General features: G+C 33.4%; 1 protein-coding gene across 2 annotated transcripts in view; it reads left to right on the top strand.

The window, feature by feature from the left end:
• Positions 1-16,852, top strand: part of grid1 (glutamate receptor, ionotropic, delta 1) — a 482,837-nt gene that overhangs the window by 396,318 nt on the left and 69,667 nt on the right. For both annotated transcript variants that reach the window (NM_001103000.1, XM_031904765.1), the window contains 3 exon segments: positions 877-1,050; positions 8,817-8,978; positions 12,319-12,438. In NM_001103000.1, coding sequence (NP_001096470.1) covers positions 877-1,050; positions 8,817-8,978; positions 12,319-12,438 — 456 coding nt within the window.

The raw sequence follows: 16,852 nt of genomic DNA, 5'->3' as shown, positions 1-16,852 counted from the left end.
TTATTGACAAGTGATACACAAAGTAAGGAATATTTCCATTAAAAATTATTACTTTTAATAATTATTTGTAAAAATGTGAATTTTTGATGTTCATTAAGGAAAAAAAAATTAAGAAAAACGTGAATGTAAAACATCAGCACCTAGAAGCTTGCGGTCTCTTATAGAAGTCAACATTTGAATTTCAAATTCGAATTAGGATTTCTAAAATGTCAACGTTCAATAGTTATTAAGAGCAAAAGACTTAAACTTAAAACTTCCACATCTAAAAGCTTGCAAGTTCACAAAGAAGTCAATGAGAGTTGTCCTAGCATGTATCCTAAATGTATCCTTTTTTCTGATATTCAAAATTTTGCTAATTTTTCAAGAGTTTGTTGAGCCATTGAAAATGATGAGTAGAATGCAAATTCACTGCATTTGTGTTTTTCCCTGGTTTAATTTAATCAAGTTTTTTATATTTGAGTTTTTCATTAAATAAGCCTAACTTTTTTTTTTAGTAAGTTAAAGAGATTATTTGAATGCGTTTATTAAACAGTTGAGTTACAATAGCTTTGCTTCTCTCCTTAGAGGGATAACTAGTACATCTCCATTTTCTTTATAACATACAGTACTTTTGTTTATAGAGCCAGTATCTGATTTCACCTTCTTGGTGCCTAAATGTCTTTATATATTTCAGTCCATATTGGCTTGGGATATTTATAAATTGCTGCCTTTTTGTTTTATATTTATTTTTTATTTATGAAACATTTGTCCTGTTCTTAAGTCCCACTGGTGTGTGTTAGGAATGTAATTGTCTATAAAAACTGTCCAAATTGTGAAATAGTATTGTTGATCCTATAAGGCTCCATTTAAGTAAAAAAAAATCTGACTTTTTAATAGGAAATCAATGATGCAGAAATCGTGGAGCTTGTACACAGTGCACTTGGAAGAATTACAGTTATAAGACAGATTTTCCCTTCATTAAAAGACAACAATATCAGATGTGTGAGGAATAACCATAGGATTGCTTCACTCCCCTGTGATCCACAAGAGGGATATCTACAAATGTTACAGGTTAGTAGCGTGAAAGACCTTTCAGCTGGATGTTTGTGAAGAGACAAGGGAATGGATCACTGAGCACTAGCGCATTATTTATGTTATGACGATAACTACAGGTAAATGGCAGTATAGCCCATTTATTGCTGCCACAGATGTTAGTCAATTGTTAAAATAGCATTTCATTTGGGGGATACCTTTATTTTGTCATGGATAAATAGTGAGATTCAAAGCAAAACGCAGTAATAGGAATATTTCTAGACATTTTTGCTCCATCCTATCTCCTGCTTACCTGCCTAGTATCTTAGATCATGGCTGAGGTTGGGAATAACAAGAGTGCTTCTGAGCTTTGGGTTTTTTGTGTCTCTTAAGGCAACATTTTATCAAACCTTGTGGCAGAAAACCCCGTACAGTAAATTATTATCAAAGAAGAAATGTAAAAATAAGCTGGCAAGTCTAAAATGTACAGATATAGGGGCCGATTTACTAAAGGTCAATAAAATGAGAGCTATTTATAGCATGCGTTAAAAATTTTTATTGCTTCTTATTTTTTGTGACTTCTCGCTCGACGCTTGATTCACTAAAAGGACAGGCGTCATAACTAAGACGCAATGTTCTTTGCATTATTTAACTCACAATTACCATTTTCCTGAAAACTGGAGGATGCATCGCTCTAGGGCCAACAAATACTTGAAAAAATCCCACTGCAAAGTCCATATTGTGTTGCCAAAAGCTCACGAACCACAATTTTCGTGAACTACTGCCTGCCCAAGTAGGTGTTAATATTCGCACAGACTAATGTGATATTTAGCGCATTTAATGCTTCATATGTGTTTGTGAATCATGCGTTACTATTATTTCTATTCACTAATTAACGCAATGCATGGTAAATAACGCAACAATGCGATATGTGTCTTAATGCATGCGAAATTACTTTGATGAATCGGGACTTAATTATAAGCGTTATGGACCTTTAGTGAATCGGCCCCATAGTTTGGCTTTGCATAATATTTCCATTGGTGTATGTTTCTTTAATACTTCAACTCTCACTCTCTACTCTATTTAGATGGGATAGGTATTGGTCTGTAGCTGGTTAACAGCTTTCGGCAGCATGGTACAAATTAGTTTAATACATTGCCAACAAATCTCATTTTTTAAAATCAAGACAAATAATCTCAATTTCTTCATGATTCTCAGTTTTAATGCTTACATGTAGTTTTCTTTTATAGGCTGTTAAACCTGCAGTATATGTGCTAGATATTCAGCTTTGCAACTACAGTGTTAAATGTACAAGAAACCCATTTTTCCACAGTTCGTCCATCTAATGAACACAAATGGCTGATTAGATCATAATGCTGGTTAGACTTTTTTTAGCAGCTTTTTATTTTGGTAAAAAATGTACTTTTATATGTCTTACTGAGATGAATATAAAAATGTATAATTTATCTTTAAGACATTCTTGAAAGAAATCCAGATTCTTTTGTTTCTACCTAGTGAATTGTAAGGAAGAACAATATAACTATGCTGAGTTTTAGAATTCCCTTTGTTCTAATCCTCACTGAATCAAATTAGAGCTTTGGAATATATTGCACCTCATTGCAATATGTGCATACAAATCATTTAGCAGGCAATTAAAAACACAGAACTTTTCTGTGGGGGGATTAGTAATTTCTTCTTGTCCATCAAGGACAGAACTTGCTTAATTTATATTCTTAACTCTTAAGACTTTGCCTACACTAAACAAACAGTATGTAATTAGCAAAAGCTTAACTTGAAATCAATTAGTGTAATCGCATCTATATCTTCTCTAGGGCAGATAAACATGTAAGCAAATATGTAGTACCTGAATGTTGCTGAATGTTGATGTTGTTTAACAACTATTAAATTGGAGTTCTGCCCTTGAAGCTATACATCAGATCATATATTACTATGAATATTATTAATTAATATTAAAACACATGATATAATTCCACCCAGAATGTTCAAGGGAAATTAAGGATAATGTATTTTTAAGCAACATTTTTCTATCGATGGTGCCATAGCAATTTGTTTTTAAGTATAAGAACAAATGGGAGATGGCACACGGCTTGAATTTCTATGGTAAATGAAATATAATCAATATAATATAATGTATCATTGATGTGTTTTGTGTGTTATATCAGCAAATATGACTTAACATCTCACTAGAAATACAGGTTTTAATATGTATAGTATAGCTATAGTGCTCTGCTGACATGCTTCTCTTAAAGGGCTGTCCTACTAAAAGTTAACATAGGTAATGATACCTATTCCAGTTGTAAGGTGTGACTTCTGGGTAGTATTAACGTAATTTTTTTTTATAATGCATATAGTCTTTAACTTATTAGAATATGTATTTTGTAATGCTGATTTAGCACTAGATATGTCTATTTTTTAATATTTGAACAATAAAAGATAAAATAAAATAATACTCATGATAGCCTGATTTTTGATAAAGTCATGCAATATACACTATACATTTATTTTAAAAAAAATAGGGTAAAATTGTAACAGAATTAACAATAAACTAGGCCCTGAGGTATTCTGTTCTATACTTTATTGACTATGACTGTCTGCAATATATTGTACTTTTAATCACCTTATCAATCCTACAGTCCAGCTCTAATTAATGCAATAATAGAATATATTTCTTTCTTTTAATTAATGGATAGTGATGAGCAAATTTTTTCGGCAGACATGGATTCACAGCAAATTTCCGCATTTCTGCAGAAAAATTTGTTGCGCAGCAAAAAAATTGTGGTCGCGTAAAAAAAGGGCGTGGGCAACAAAACAAGATGCAGGCGACAATAAAAATTGTGAGACAAACACATTTCGCAAACGGGACAGATTCGCTCATCACTATTAATGGACTACCCTGTACTTCATTCATGTCTTAATTAAAGACACACTATAGACATTATATATGTTCAAATCACTCACCATGCCACTGCCACTTATGTCAATAGTGGGACATGTTAGGCAAGTTGCACCATGTGATACTATACTCAAAATTTGCTCCATTTGTTTATACCGATCAATAATTTGTAAAAAAAAAAAAAAAAAAACAAACACAAAAAAACAACCAAAAAAAATAATGTTTTTTTAAAATGTGAATTTTGCTTGTATGATTTTATTACTTATTATTAAACATCGGTCAAACAATGGCATGTTCTTTTACCTATTGATATAGTATATTGTCATCTCTGCTTTAAAGTATAGCTTGTACAAGTGAAAGTGCTTTTATGTTTGCCCTGAGTTTAACTGTTCTCGACTTGGCATTGAATTATTCCAGTAATTACATCAGTGGCTGCAGAATCTGATTATATTTCAGTAATCAAAGTCCTGATGTTAATAATCTCAGTAAAACAAAAATATCAAGAGACAGTTGATTTTTGATTCCAGCAATGAATAAAAGATAGAACAAAGCAGTTTCATCAATGTATTCATTGCCAAAGATTAATATTGACCGCTGCTTAGCTTTCCCTTGCATATTATGCATTAATTGGCAGCGATACTAGCCTTTGAATAAGCCTTTCCAAGAAAAGTCATACCTCTTGTTTTAGCAATTAAATGAGCTCTACAAATTTAGCTCTTTGGGAAAAACAAGGATAAGAAAGGAAAGCAATGGAGCTACAAGCGCAGAAGCTGCATGACAAGGGATCCGAATGACCAGCAGCCAGATTACACTGGTGAAAGCTGGGGGGCGGGAAGCTGGGGGGCGGGAAGCAAGAGAGGGATGTGATGTCAGGAAAAGAAGCACTCACTTCCTTATCTTCTGAGCAGGTAGAAACATCCCACCCTCCCCCTTTTTGCATATTTTAGAAAAATGTCAGGATTTTTCTTCTTTTTGTTCTCATATTATCTATTAATAACTGAATGTGGATGTTTTCCTAAATGCATTGTTATATTGTGCTTTCTGTATCTCTATACAGTATAACCTTGATTGTATAATTGTTAACTATGATTGCTTGATCCAGGGAATGTTTCAGACAGCCATGGGGGTCAGGAAGGATTTTTTTTCAATCTTGAGGTATAATTGGTACTGGCTTCAGGTTAGGTTTTTTTGCTTTCCTCTGGATTAAAACAGTGGATATCTGATAATGTATTTTAAGTGTTATTTGTCACAGCAGGGGTAAGGCCCTTGCCAGAGAAAGGAGGTTCTCTCCTGTGACTGCACAGTGGATTGATAGATAAAGACGCTACTACTGCTTGTGCTAGGTTACAGCCTGCTTGGATTTCCTATCATCGCTGAACTTCTCTCATTGTTGGTGATGCAGCTCCTGCTGGTAGCAGAGTTTGGGGCCATCCTCTCTGTAGAGAGGCAGCCTAATACTCATTCAAGTCTTCAGCAAGGAACAGCAGAGCATAGTAGCAACCTCTTATGGAATTCTGGCTTTAGAATATTGCTTTAGGTTAGGCTGGCATGGTCCTATTTATTTGATAAAATGTGAATAAATGCTGTGGCCATTTTCTCCACCTCTGTCTCCTGGTGTTTCATTAAGGTATGCTACAAGGGGGTTCAGTGAAATTATTTACTGTTTTCAACTGGTTCACTGGAGACCATCTGCTTTTGCACTATTAACATAGAGCCATTGCTGATTGTTTAAGATAACTTAAATAAAAGGTTGTACAGATGAAACGTGATTTGGTGAGATACTTGTCACAGGAGGTAGATCTTTGCTTTAGGTGCATTAACCATGATTGCTGTATATGCGCATATTTAGTTAAAATCTGTTATTATGATTGCTCTATCTTTCTAGCTTTAACAGTACATTTTATATTATATCAAATGGAATTATATGGTGCATCTCCACTGATCTTTTAAATGAATCAGAAAATTGCTGGGTATTATGTCTGTAGGATGATAAACATATGTTTTGCAGAAACAATGTATAATTTAAAACAGTTGGTTTCAGTGACAGCTATAAAGCAAATGGTTTTTATTTTAGTGTTGTGTTTGAACTGCATACCTATATTAATTCAAACTTAGAAAAGAGAATGTCTCAGATTCCACTTGCAATGTTTGTATGAATAGAAAGTTTGTGTGTTATTCCTACTTGCATGTACATTATTAAATGCAAAAGTCATTATCCAAACATAATTTTTGTAAAGGAGAACAAAAACCTGACAAAGAATAAAAATAAAATTGACACACCTTATGCATAACACTCACCTTATTAGTCCAAGCTCATGGATACACAATAATTGTGAAGATTCGTGCCTAATAGATTGGCCCCTTAACTCCTCACTGCTCTTAGTGATTGCTGTGCACAGTATTCTCGCACGTGTTCAGTGTCTCTAAATTTCCTACTAACAAGGGAATGTATAAAAATACCTGGCTGAGCAGAAAGGTCAGTTTTATATGTCAAACAATAAATAACACAAATTAATAGCTTTCAAACCATTGAAACACTGAATCAATCTATTTGATTTCATGTTGCATACGTTCACATATATGTACATTTGTTCTGATCTGGCTCACATTAATTATACAGTGTGCCTTAAATACATGAAGTGGCAGTTAAGGGTAATGGCACACAGGGCAATTTCAAGACCATTTTTTACCTCTATAGGAGGGACACAAAACCCTAAAAATCACCATGATTCTCTTTAAATGTCTACCATAGTTTGTATGTTTAAAGTGGCCATACAATGATGGACTGATACTCTCCTCTAAAGACTTACCATACGAATAGTCGTAAGCATATATTTAAAATTTGCAATCTGAACTGCTGGAAATGAAGAGGAGCTGCCATTCCTTTTCACTTCCTTAACTTACAGTTTACCATGACCTTGCTGACTTGGTGCTTCAGCTGATAACATTTTTAAACAGAAGGAAAGATTATAAAAGGAAAAGGAAAGATTGATTCTTCTTTTTGCAAACAAATGTCCTGTTTTACAAAAAAAACAACTTTTTACACAGCATGATAAATATACTCTTAAATGTTTCAACTCCAGAATAGGAGAACTATTTGCCTTGAACATAATTTTGTGGCCTTTTTGCAAAAAAATTTGCTAATGGCAAAATGCGGAATTTTACTATGACTCCATGCCTGGCGAAAAAATTTGCTCATCGAAAAATTTGTTGTGCATCAAAAAAGTTGCGGGCGACAAACACATTTCACGAATTTTGCTGTTGTTTCGCAAATTTTTCGCCAAAGTGAAACAGGACAGATTCACTATACATGAATAGTGTTACACAGCTTTGACATTTTTTTTAGGTTATTTCAATATTTACTTATGGGCCTTTTAAGTGAATTAACTGATGTTTTAGTGTGAAAACCTAATGGGGGAGGGTTATTACTTTAGGAGGCAAACACAGATGACAGTTTTATATAACTTTGTAGTAGATTTTATGCTGACTTTTCACATTTTGAATTCTTTAAATTATTTTTTTATTATTATTATTTTTTATTCTTGTTCCTTCTTTTTGTTCTGTTGTTTATTTTTCTCCTTAAATAACTAGTAATTTATGTAGATCATAATCATTTAGAAATTCATAAATAGGATTGCTCTGTTCTTTTAACAATATGTCTCCCAACCTAGAGTAATGCAACTTAGTAATTCATGTAGACTTCTCTCCCTTAATTATATAGGAATGCATTAAGTAGAGTGTTTTGTACATACATTATTATGTCTCCTAACCATGTGGCATCCAATTTTTTGAAGGGGGTAAATAGTTATAGATAATAGTCCTGGGATATGGAGGGTTAATAGGTGGAAGTAGAGAGGTGAGACAGCTTTAAAGGGATGGGAGAGGCCCCATGGGAACAGATCTTAAGGAAGTGCAGTTCATAGCTAGAGGAGGTGCGTAATATTAGATGCTATTAGCTTGACCGCATTTGAAGGAGCGCACAGAATCAATTCATCCACGCACAGCAGAAGTTCCCGGCCGGGACACTATTGTTATTTGTTACACTCTGCCCCCTGGGGCCCTAACATCCTCTGGATACCCGCTATCGGCTTTTATTTTGTGTAAGAAGGGAGATTGGTTAGCTTCTTATTAACCCCCAGTAAATATAGATTGATATGTGGATAATATAAGTATTGGTGAACTCACCTTTACAGTATATTATACAGTCTTATTCCAAAAGGCTCTAATCGTGATTTAGAATTCAGAATTGATACTAAATAATGGGATGTGCAGGGTTTTAATTTATGTCATGTATATTTTTTATTAAGGATTGATTTTAACCCCTAAAGGGGCCTTATCTCTCTTTTAAGGTATATTCTGTGCTCTTAATGTATATACACTTTTTGATTTTTTTTTTTAGTATATATTTTTTTATATTTTATTTTTTGTGGAGTAATCATATTAAATTAGGCTAATGCCAGACGAGGCGTAGGGCGGATATTTTCAGCAAGCAGAAAAGCACTCGGGGGCAGGCACATGTAGCTGAAATACACATAAAAACGCGAAACTTTGTATTCTCTTGCGTTTTTATGCGTATTTCGGCTACATGTGCCTGCACCCAAGCGTATCTCATTCATTCGGGTGCAGGCACATATAGCAGGTGTAGGGCGGTATTTTCAGCAAACACTTTTCCGCTTGCCGAAAATATCCGCCCTACACCTCGTCTGGCATTAGCCGTAATTGTTTTGAAGTGTAGGTAATTGTAATAAAAACTCTCCAGGTTTTTTTAATCACATTTTGTGGTCTTTGACTTTGGTTGAGAGTGCCAACTCTAACATTTTTAATTCATCATTTTGGTTTTAGAAGCACTTCCTTAAATACATGAAGCATTTGTATTTTTTATTTTTTGCAGGTTTCCAATCTGTATCTGTATGACAGTGTGCTTATGTTGGCGAATGCTTTCCACAGAAAATTGGAAGACAGAAAATGGCATAGTATGGCAAGTCTAAACTGTATGAGGAAATCGACAAAGCCATGGAATGGTGGCAGATCCATGCTGGATACTATAAAAAAGGTACATTTAAGTAACACACTGAGCTCATAAACAGGGGTATTTGCAAAAACCACCACTGGGAAAATATTTTCCTCAAATAATGGATTGATCTCCAATGAGACATGCTAGCTTTTTTGCAAACTTTTAAAAACAAATTGTATCATCTATTTTTTTAATCAAATAGATGATAGAACCTGTACAACCTACCTGTACAACCTACTATATATACTATGTTTATTTCCCCTTAAACTGTAGTATTGACAGCACTATGTGTTTCAATAATAGTTATTTAGGATCTGGGTTTCCTGTAAGACGTTTTTTAATGTAATTTAAACAAATACAGTTATAGAAGAACTTACAAAATAAACAAAAAATGCGAACTGTTATATGATGTATTGCAATGCAACAACAGAGAAATCAATGTTTTCATGCTAATGCCCTAGACTCATATTTGAAATCAACTTGTTGTGACAGTTGCTAATCTGTTTTCCAATAATTATCAAAATGTATGCATGTATAGATATTATGTTGTGGAAGTTTGCCATTTCATCAACAGTAATTCTTTGTAAACATATCATTCCCTCAGATTTCTAGGCTGATTTCTATAGAAATATGCATTCGCCAGCATTGTGCTTTCTCTGTACTAAAGGAAAATGTAGGTGTTTAACCTGGATCTTTGTGAAAAGAACAGATACTTTTTAATTAACAGATTATACATACTTTGGTACCTGTGTATAAAGCTGCCTATTAAAGCTGATTATTACAGTTTTCATAAATTGCCCCTCTGTTGCATATATTTATTTCTGATGCTGTTTCAAAACAACATCTGAGTTGACTTATAAAGAATAGCACTATTTATTCGGCCAAAATAGTGCTGAAATTGCTTCAGAAGCTCAGTCCTTGCAAAATGCCATTATTTCCTAAGGGAGGATGAAGGATTTCTGTTTGTCAGAAGAAGTCATCAATATTTTACTACAAGGCAATAATCTAGTCAAGGCCAATGAAATGCAATTGAAATAAAGAGTTTTCAATGACATTTACTGCTTTGATGACATTTTCACTACAACTTTGAGAACTACTTTTCTTCCTTCGAACTTGAGTGAAAAGTTTCTTTATACATAGTCTATAATGTGCTACTAAATAGTAATTAGTAACAATTACTACTACTAGTCATGATTACTTTGCCATATTTTAAATGACACCCTTACAGTTGTTAAAGAACAGTAGTTTTTGTTAAAGTTTTGTGAATTGATATAATCAGAACAATCAAAATTTGAATTTATGAATTATTTAATTTTTATTTCAATTTGATTAAACGTTACCAAACTTGATTGATTTAAACCATAAAAAACTTGAAAGCAGCAAATTTGCATTATACTTTTTATCATACATTTTCAGTGGGTCTACAAACTCTCCAAAAATGTAAAACATTTGAAAAACTTGCTTACATTTTGGTAGAACAACTCCTATTGGCTTCTACATTGCAAGTGTAGTTAGATGCTGTAGTTTTCCATTATTGTTTTGTGCACTTAATAAACATGGCAGCGAATTTTAGTATTTTTTTTCCCTCTGAATTAACTGGAAGAGACATAACTTGACAAAATGGTAAAGTACTTGGCTGCATCTGTTTGTAGCATGATGAGACAACACTAATTAATATCTGTAAATAATAATAATTAATAGGAAAAGTAGAATATTTGTTTCTCCAGTCTTAAAAATAATCTATAATATGGATCACTGTACCTAATAGACTTTGGTAAATGATACAATAATATATATATATATATATATATATATATATATAGGTAACGGACCCCTTATCCAGAAATCCATTATCCAGAATTATTGAAAGGCCATCTCCCATAAGGGTTGATTCACTAAGGTGCGTTAAAACCAGCGCTATTTATAGCATGCGTTAAAAATTTTATTGCATCTTATTTTTCGCGACAACGCACGATTCACTAAAAGGATACTTGCGTTAATTTAGGCGCGATGCTGTTTGTGTTATTTACGTTGCAAAGACTATCTTCATTAGGTATTTGATGCTAATTAACGCAGTGCACACAAATTCTCGCCGCGTGCAAAAAAACGCATGCCATATTAGCCATACATGCCATTACTTTCGGAAAACTACTGTTCTGAAAATGACCATTTCCCTGCAAACTGGAGGCTGCATCACTCTGGGGCCAACACAGACTTGAATAAATCCCACTGCAAAGTCCATTTTGTGTTGCCAAAAGCTCATGAACTGTACTTTTCTATAATTACCGCCTGCCCCAAGTAGGTGTTAATTTTTGCCTAATGCAATATTTAGCGCATCTATGTGTTTGTGAATCACGCGTTAGTATTATTTCAGAGTGAGAATTAACGCAATGCATTAAAATTAACGCCTTGCGATCATGTGTTATTTAGCGCATGCGATATGCGACTTAACGCATGCGACAATACTTGCGAATCCCGTGGGGGTTTTTTGCGTTAATTTTAACTCAAAAAAGCATGTGATAAGTGTTATCGCACTTTAGTGAATCAACCCTATAGACTCCATTTTAATCAAATAATTCACATTTTTAAAAATAATTTCCTTTTTCTCTGTAATAATAAAACAGTACCTTGTACTTGATCCCAACTAAGATAAAATTAATCCTTATTGGAGGCAAAACAATCCTATTGGGGTTAGTTACTGTTTGAATAATTTTTTTAGCAGAGTTTAGGTAGGAGATCCAAATTATGGAACAGCCCAGGTCCCGAGCATTCTGAATAATGGGTCCCATACCCGTATATATGTATATATATATATATATATATATATATATATATATATGTGTGTGTTTGTGTATATGTCTATATGTGTATATATACATATATAAGTGAAAAATGTCAGAGGCATTGCAGTGAGGATCGAGGCTAAAAAGATACTATTACAGGCAAATGTAGGGAGCAGGTATTTTCTTTACATTCCTATGACTAGTTTAATTAATTTCAGTGGGACACAGATTTTTTTTCTGCTGTTTTCCAGTAGAATCACCAGATTCCTGGTGCCATGCTCTCTTTAAATTGAATATGACTTCTCTAGTGTCCACAGTATTACTACTGCAATTTATTTCTTTTCCTTTCTTCTTTTTTTTGGGGGGGGATGCAGTACTTGTAAATGGTGCCAAGTCATCTATCAAGAATCAAAATGTAAATTATACAAATCCAAAAGCATATATCTGTATATATTTAGTCTAATAGTGCTATAGTATATTGCTAAATCACAGGTCTGGGAGCATTGTCAATGCTATTTAAATTTATATAAAAGTTACAGTGTTGGTAATTAATAAGGAGCCATTTTTTTTATTCTTTCAAAATCTTATTTATTCAGGGTCGTATTACAGGATTAACTGGAATTATGGAGTTTAAGGAAGCGGGAGCCAACCCTCATGTCCAATTTGAAATTCTTGGAACGAGTTACAGTGAAACATTTGGCAAAGACGTGCGAAGGGTAAATATGATCATTTCACTGATTAAATAATTTTAGTTTATTGTAATATGAAGTATTCTATCTATCTATCTAATCTGTCTGCCTATATATCTAACCTGTTACTTCATACCTCAGATCCCACTCCATTTTAGAAGTATGAAGTATGTCAAGAATATGTATAAATATGTGTCAGTCATTAATAACTGTGCCTACGAGCATATTAAATACTATATGCATATAGGCATCATGTGATAAATATTTATATAACCTGCTGTTTTGAGTTGTTTTGAAAAGGCATTAAAAAGAATCAACATTATTGTTTGCTGTGTATATATATATATACTGTATATATATATATATATATATATATATATACTGTATATATATATATATATATATATATATATATATATATATATATATATATATATATATATATACATAAATATATATACACAGACCTCAGTAACCTAGTAAACTAGGTTGGTATTCTAAATGTTAATTGTATAGTCTTTTTGTTTGTTATATGTGTTGCTATGTAATCTAACAATTTTCAGATTTTTTATTAGTTGCACAGACCATTAAAACAGCTTTCATTGATAAAGGTTTAAATAAATTAGCCTACACTGCAAACTGCCTGAATTTGTTTTTAGTTTAAAGTCGATTTTTTTTTAATGCAAACATGCTCATAAGTAACTTTGAATATGCAATAATGTAACATTTGATTGTGTGTATATGTGTGTGACACTTACACATAAGGAAACACAAACATCAAGAATTTTCCCAATTTAGTAAAATCTAGAATGATATCGATAATCGATAATTTCCACGACTTTTTCGTAATTTGTGCAACAAAATCATATTTGTCACAACGAGTACGTAAGTTTCGGAATTCATTCAAGCTTCTGTATCGTGACTTTCCTTTGGCCAGGTTGGAGCTAGAGAGTGCCATTGAGTCCTTTGGTAGGCTCCCAAAATCATGCACTGAAGGTTCAAAGTCAGGAAGGTTTTTGCGGCATTTACGATAATTTGGATACAAAAATTCCATAACTTTCAGATCGTTCCACAATTTTTTTAAACAAGCATGCAAAATTAATGCACATCAGATCAAATTGTACTTGTAATTCGGACTTTAATGAATCAGCCCCATAGTGTAGTAGTGGTAAATAAATATGTAAGTCAGTATAGATCTCTAACCTTTATCTAGAAAAATGAGTGATCTGCAGTGATAAATTGTTACCACCTTACTAAACATCTGCTTTCAAGTAGAGCAGAATAAATAACTCCATTATAATTTGCCCAAACTCACTGAAATTGAATAGTAGGTTGTTTACCTATTTACCCAGGCATAGTAAACAGAAGCCCTTGATCTTTTATTCTCAAGAAAATGTTAAAATGATACAAGTAAAAACAATAAATCACCATAATTTTGTAGATGATTTCATAGTTTGCTCTTTGCCTCACTTGTTTGATAATAGAAGGCTACTGATTTAGTATACAAAAGAAAGCCTGTTAGAAAACTTCTATATCAAATAACAAAAACAATATAGTGTTTAACACAAATTGTCACAAAGTACGAAAAAGTCGTGGAAATTATCGAAAAAGTAGTGGAAAATACTCACAGTTCTAAAAGGTAGAAAAAATACAATCTGTAACCAATCGTACATTGAAAAATGGGCCCCTATATATAAATGCCCCTTTCCACTTCCGAATGCTAATTGACCACCAGGGACCTAAGCATCTGTTTATTTTTTTAACCCCTATCTCACCGAATAGGGTGATATGACAGATACAACCCATGAGCACAATGTATTTACTTTGTGCAGAAGAATTCAATTAAAATGTTTTTTTCTGCCTAAACTATAATCTTGAGAAGCATTCAACTCTTATTCTTGGCTGCACTATGTTCTACAAATGAGCCCTAATTTGTTTTTGAACTGAAGCTCAAAAGTATTTTTATATTTATATAAGCCCCACAATCTGTGCAGTTTCTTTAGCAACACGGGCTTGCACAGTTTGCATGCCATAAATGTAAAATCCACACCAAAGCAGTCATTATGCTGCATCCATTTAAAACTAAAAGCCAAAATGTCAGATCAGTAAATAAGTAATTATAATTATCTGAATCCTGCATGAAAAGCAGTTTTTATTAAAGAGAGAATTGTATGTCAGCCTTGTACATTTGAAGTAGTGGAATTAATATAAAAGTGCAGAATCAAATGCAGTAGGGTAGGACGATAATTAGTTAGGTTAATGGATGACAAATAAAGTTTAATTAAACTAATGCTGTATAACACATTGTGATCTAAACATTACAAAATGTGAAGAGGTGGAAAAATAATTGACCAGAATTATCAGCTAAATACAAATGAGCTAAAGATTAATTCTGTCTTGAGTTATTTTAAAATGATACACCTTGGTTTAGTGTCATAAAATAAGTTAATTATCACAGCTATGGATATTGTGTTGCATATATTTATTAACAACACTCCTCAGGATTTATATTACAGTTTCAGAAAAGTAAAAATGCATTTTATAAGACATTTAAATGTGGTACAAGGATATGGAAATGAGTCATCCCAACCAATCCCTAATATAGAATTTTCCCTTCCAGTAATAGCTGTAGATTTTTTTATTATTATTTTTAAACCAAATTATGGCAGGCTTCAGTTGTTGTCTCTAACAATCTAACAGTGTTTTGAAGTTGTAATGATTTCTGTTGTTGCTGACTGATGAGCTTTCCACCAATCAAAAGCTTGCAAGTAGTTAAATAGACATGAGCTAATTTTGTTGGCCTTATGTAAAGGTGCATATAAACTATCTGAGCTTCCAGGTAAATATAAATGTATTTTGTTTTACACAAACATACCTAAAACTGAAATAAACCATAATAACTCCAGCTCCTTGCTTGCTGTTTCCCAAGATTCTTCGAAAATGTATCAAAACGTTGTTTCATTAAAGTCTCTCTGCTTACAAAAGTTGGTGGTACACAGATTCTCTAAAAAACAGAGGGACTTCAAGTCCCAGAATCCATCAGTTCACATTGGGACAAAATAAGGGTGGAGTTGCATTACAGTGACACTGTGAGGGTCATTGTCAAACACACAGGTGTGGGGAACTGTCAAACACACAGACAGCAAATACACTGACAGACTTTTATGGGTTTCTTTCAATCTGTGGAATCAGGTACAGTATGTCCCTGTAAAAGTATATAAACACATTTATATTTATATCTGGCAGTTAACATATGCTTATGTCCCTTTCCTACATAATCCTAGCAGAATGAGCTAATGTCAAAACTGGGGTGTGGGTGGTGTGGTATATTTTCCCTTAAAGCATTCTACACAGACAAATGTCTTTATGTATTTGCCATTTATTTTGATAGCTAAGTTGCTTTGGGTTGATCAACAAAATTGCTTAAGAATCCAGACCCCCGCGTAGCTGGTTCACCCTTAAAGGTAATACATTGAACTTGTAGGTCAGTCTAAATTTTCCTATCAGCCAATTAATTTGTGATTCAATACAGGGGCACACAGGGACTGTTAACATATGTAGGTAATTTATAAAACATAATTTTGCCTCTTTATAGGTCTCTGGTAAGGCCTCACCTTACTTGAACAAGCATAGTATCCAAGGCTATTGTGATACTAATAGCCACAGTTAGTATTGCTGTTGGTATATACAGTATGGTTTATGTATGTGAGTGTATAGATAGGTCAGTATGGGTCTGTATGTGAGTGTATAGATAGGTCAGTATGGGTCTGTATGTGAGTGTATAGATAGGTCAGTATGGGTCTGTATGTGAGTGTATAGATAGGTCAGTATGGGTCTGTATGTGAGTGTATAGATAGGTCAGTATGGGTCTGTATGTGAGTGTATAGATAGGTCAGTATGGGTCTGTATGTGAGTGTATAGATAGGTCAGTATGGGTTTATGTATGTGAGTGGATAGATAGGTCAGTATGGGTCTGTATGTGAGTGGATAGATAGGTCAGTATGGGTCTGTATGTGAGTGTATAGATAGGTCAGTGTGGGTCTGTATGTGAGTGGATAGATAGGTCAGTATGGGTCTGTATGTGAGTGTATAGATAGGTCAGTATGGGTTTGTGTATGTGACTGTATAGATAGGTCAGTATAGGTTTGTGTGTGCTTGGTTCACTTGGAGGGGTTGAATGTGATGGACTCTGGTCTTTTTTTTTAACCCTATGTAACAATTTATGCTTTAGAAACTTTAAAGATGAATACGTAGATTTAAATTGATGAAAAAAAAAATGATGACGCAATAATAACAAAACATGAATGTAGTACAATAAAGGAGGTAACGTTTTAGTGAGCTCATTCTTTCCTAGGACCCTAAAAATCAGTACTGTTAGTATGACAGTATGAGGGGTCCACATTTTCACCTGCATGGCACCTAAATAGAAAAAATATTGGCT

Source organism: Xenopus tropicalis, chromosome 7, assembly GCF_000004195.4.
Source record: "Xenopus tropicalis strain Nigerian chromosome 7, UCB_Xtro_10.0, whole genome shotgun sequence".
NCBI lineage: Eukaryota > Metazoa > Chordata > Amphibia > Anura > Pipidae > Xenopus > Xenopus tropicalis.
Note: the sequence above shows the minus strand (reverse complement) of the source record. Positions and strands in the feature narration are given on the sequence as shown.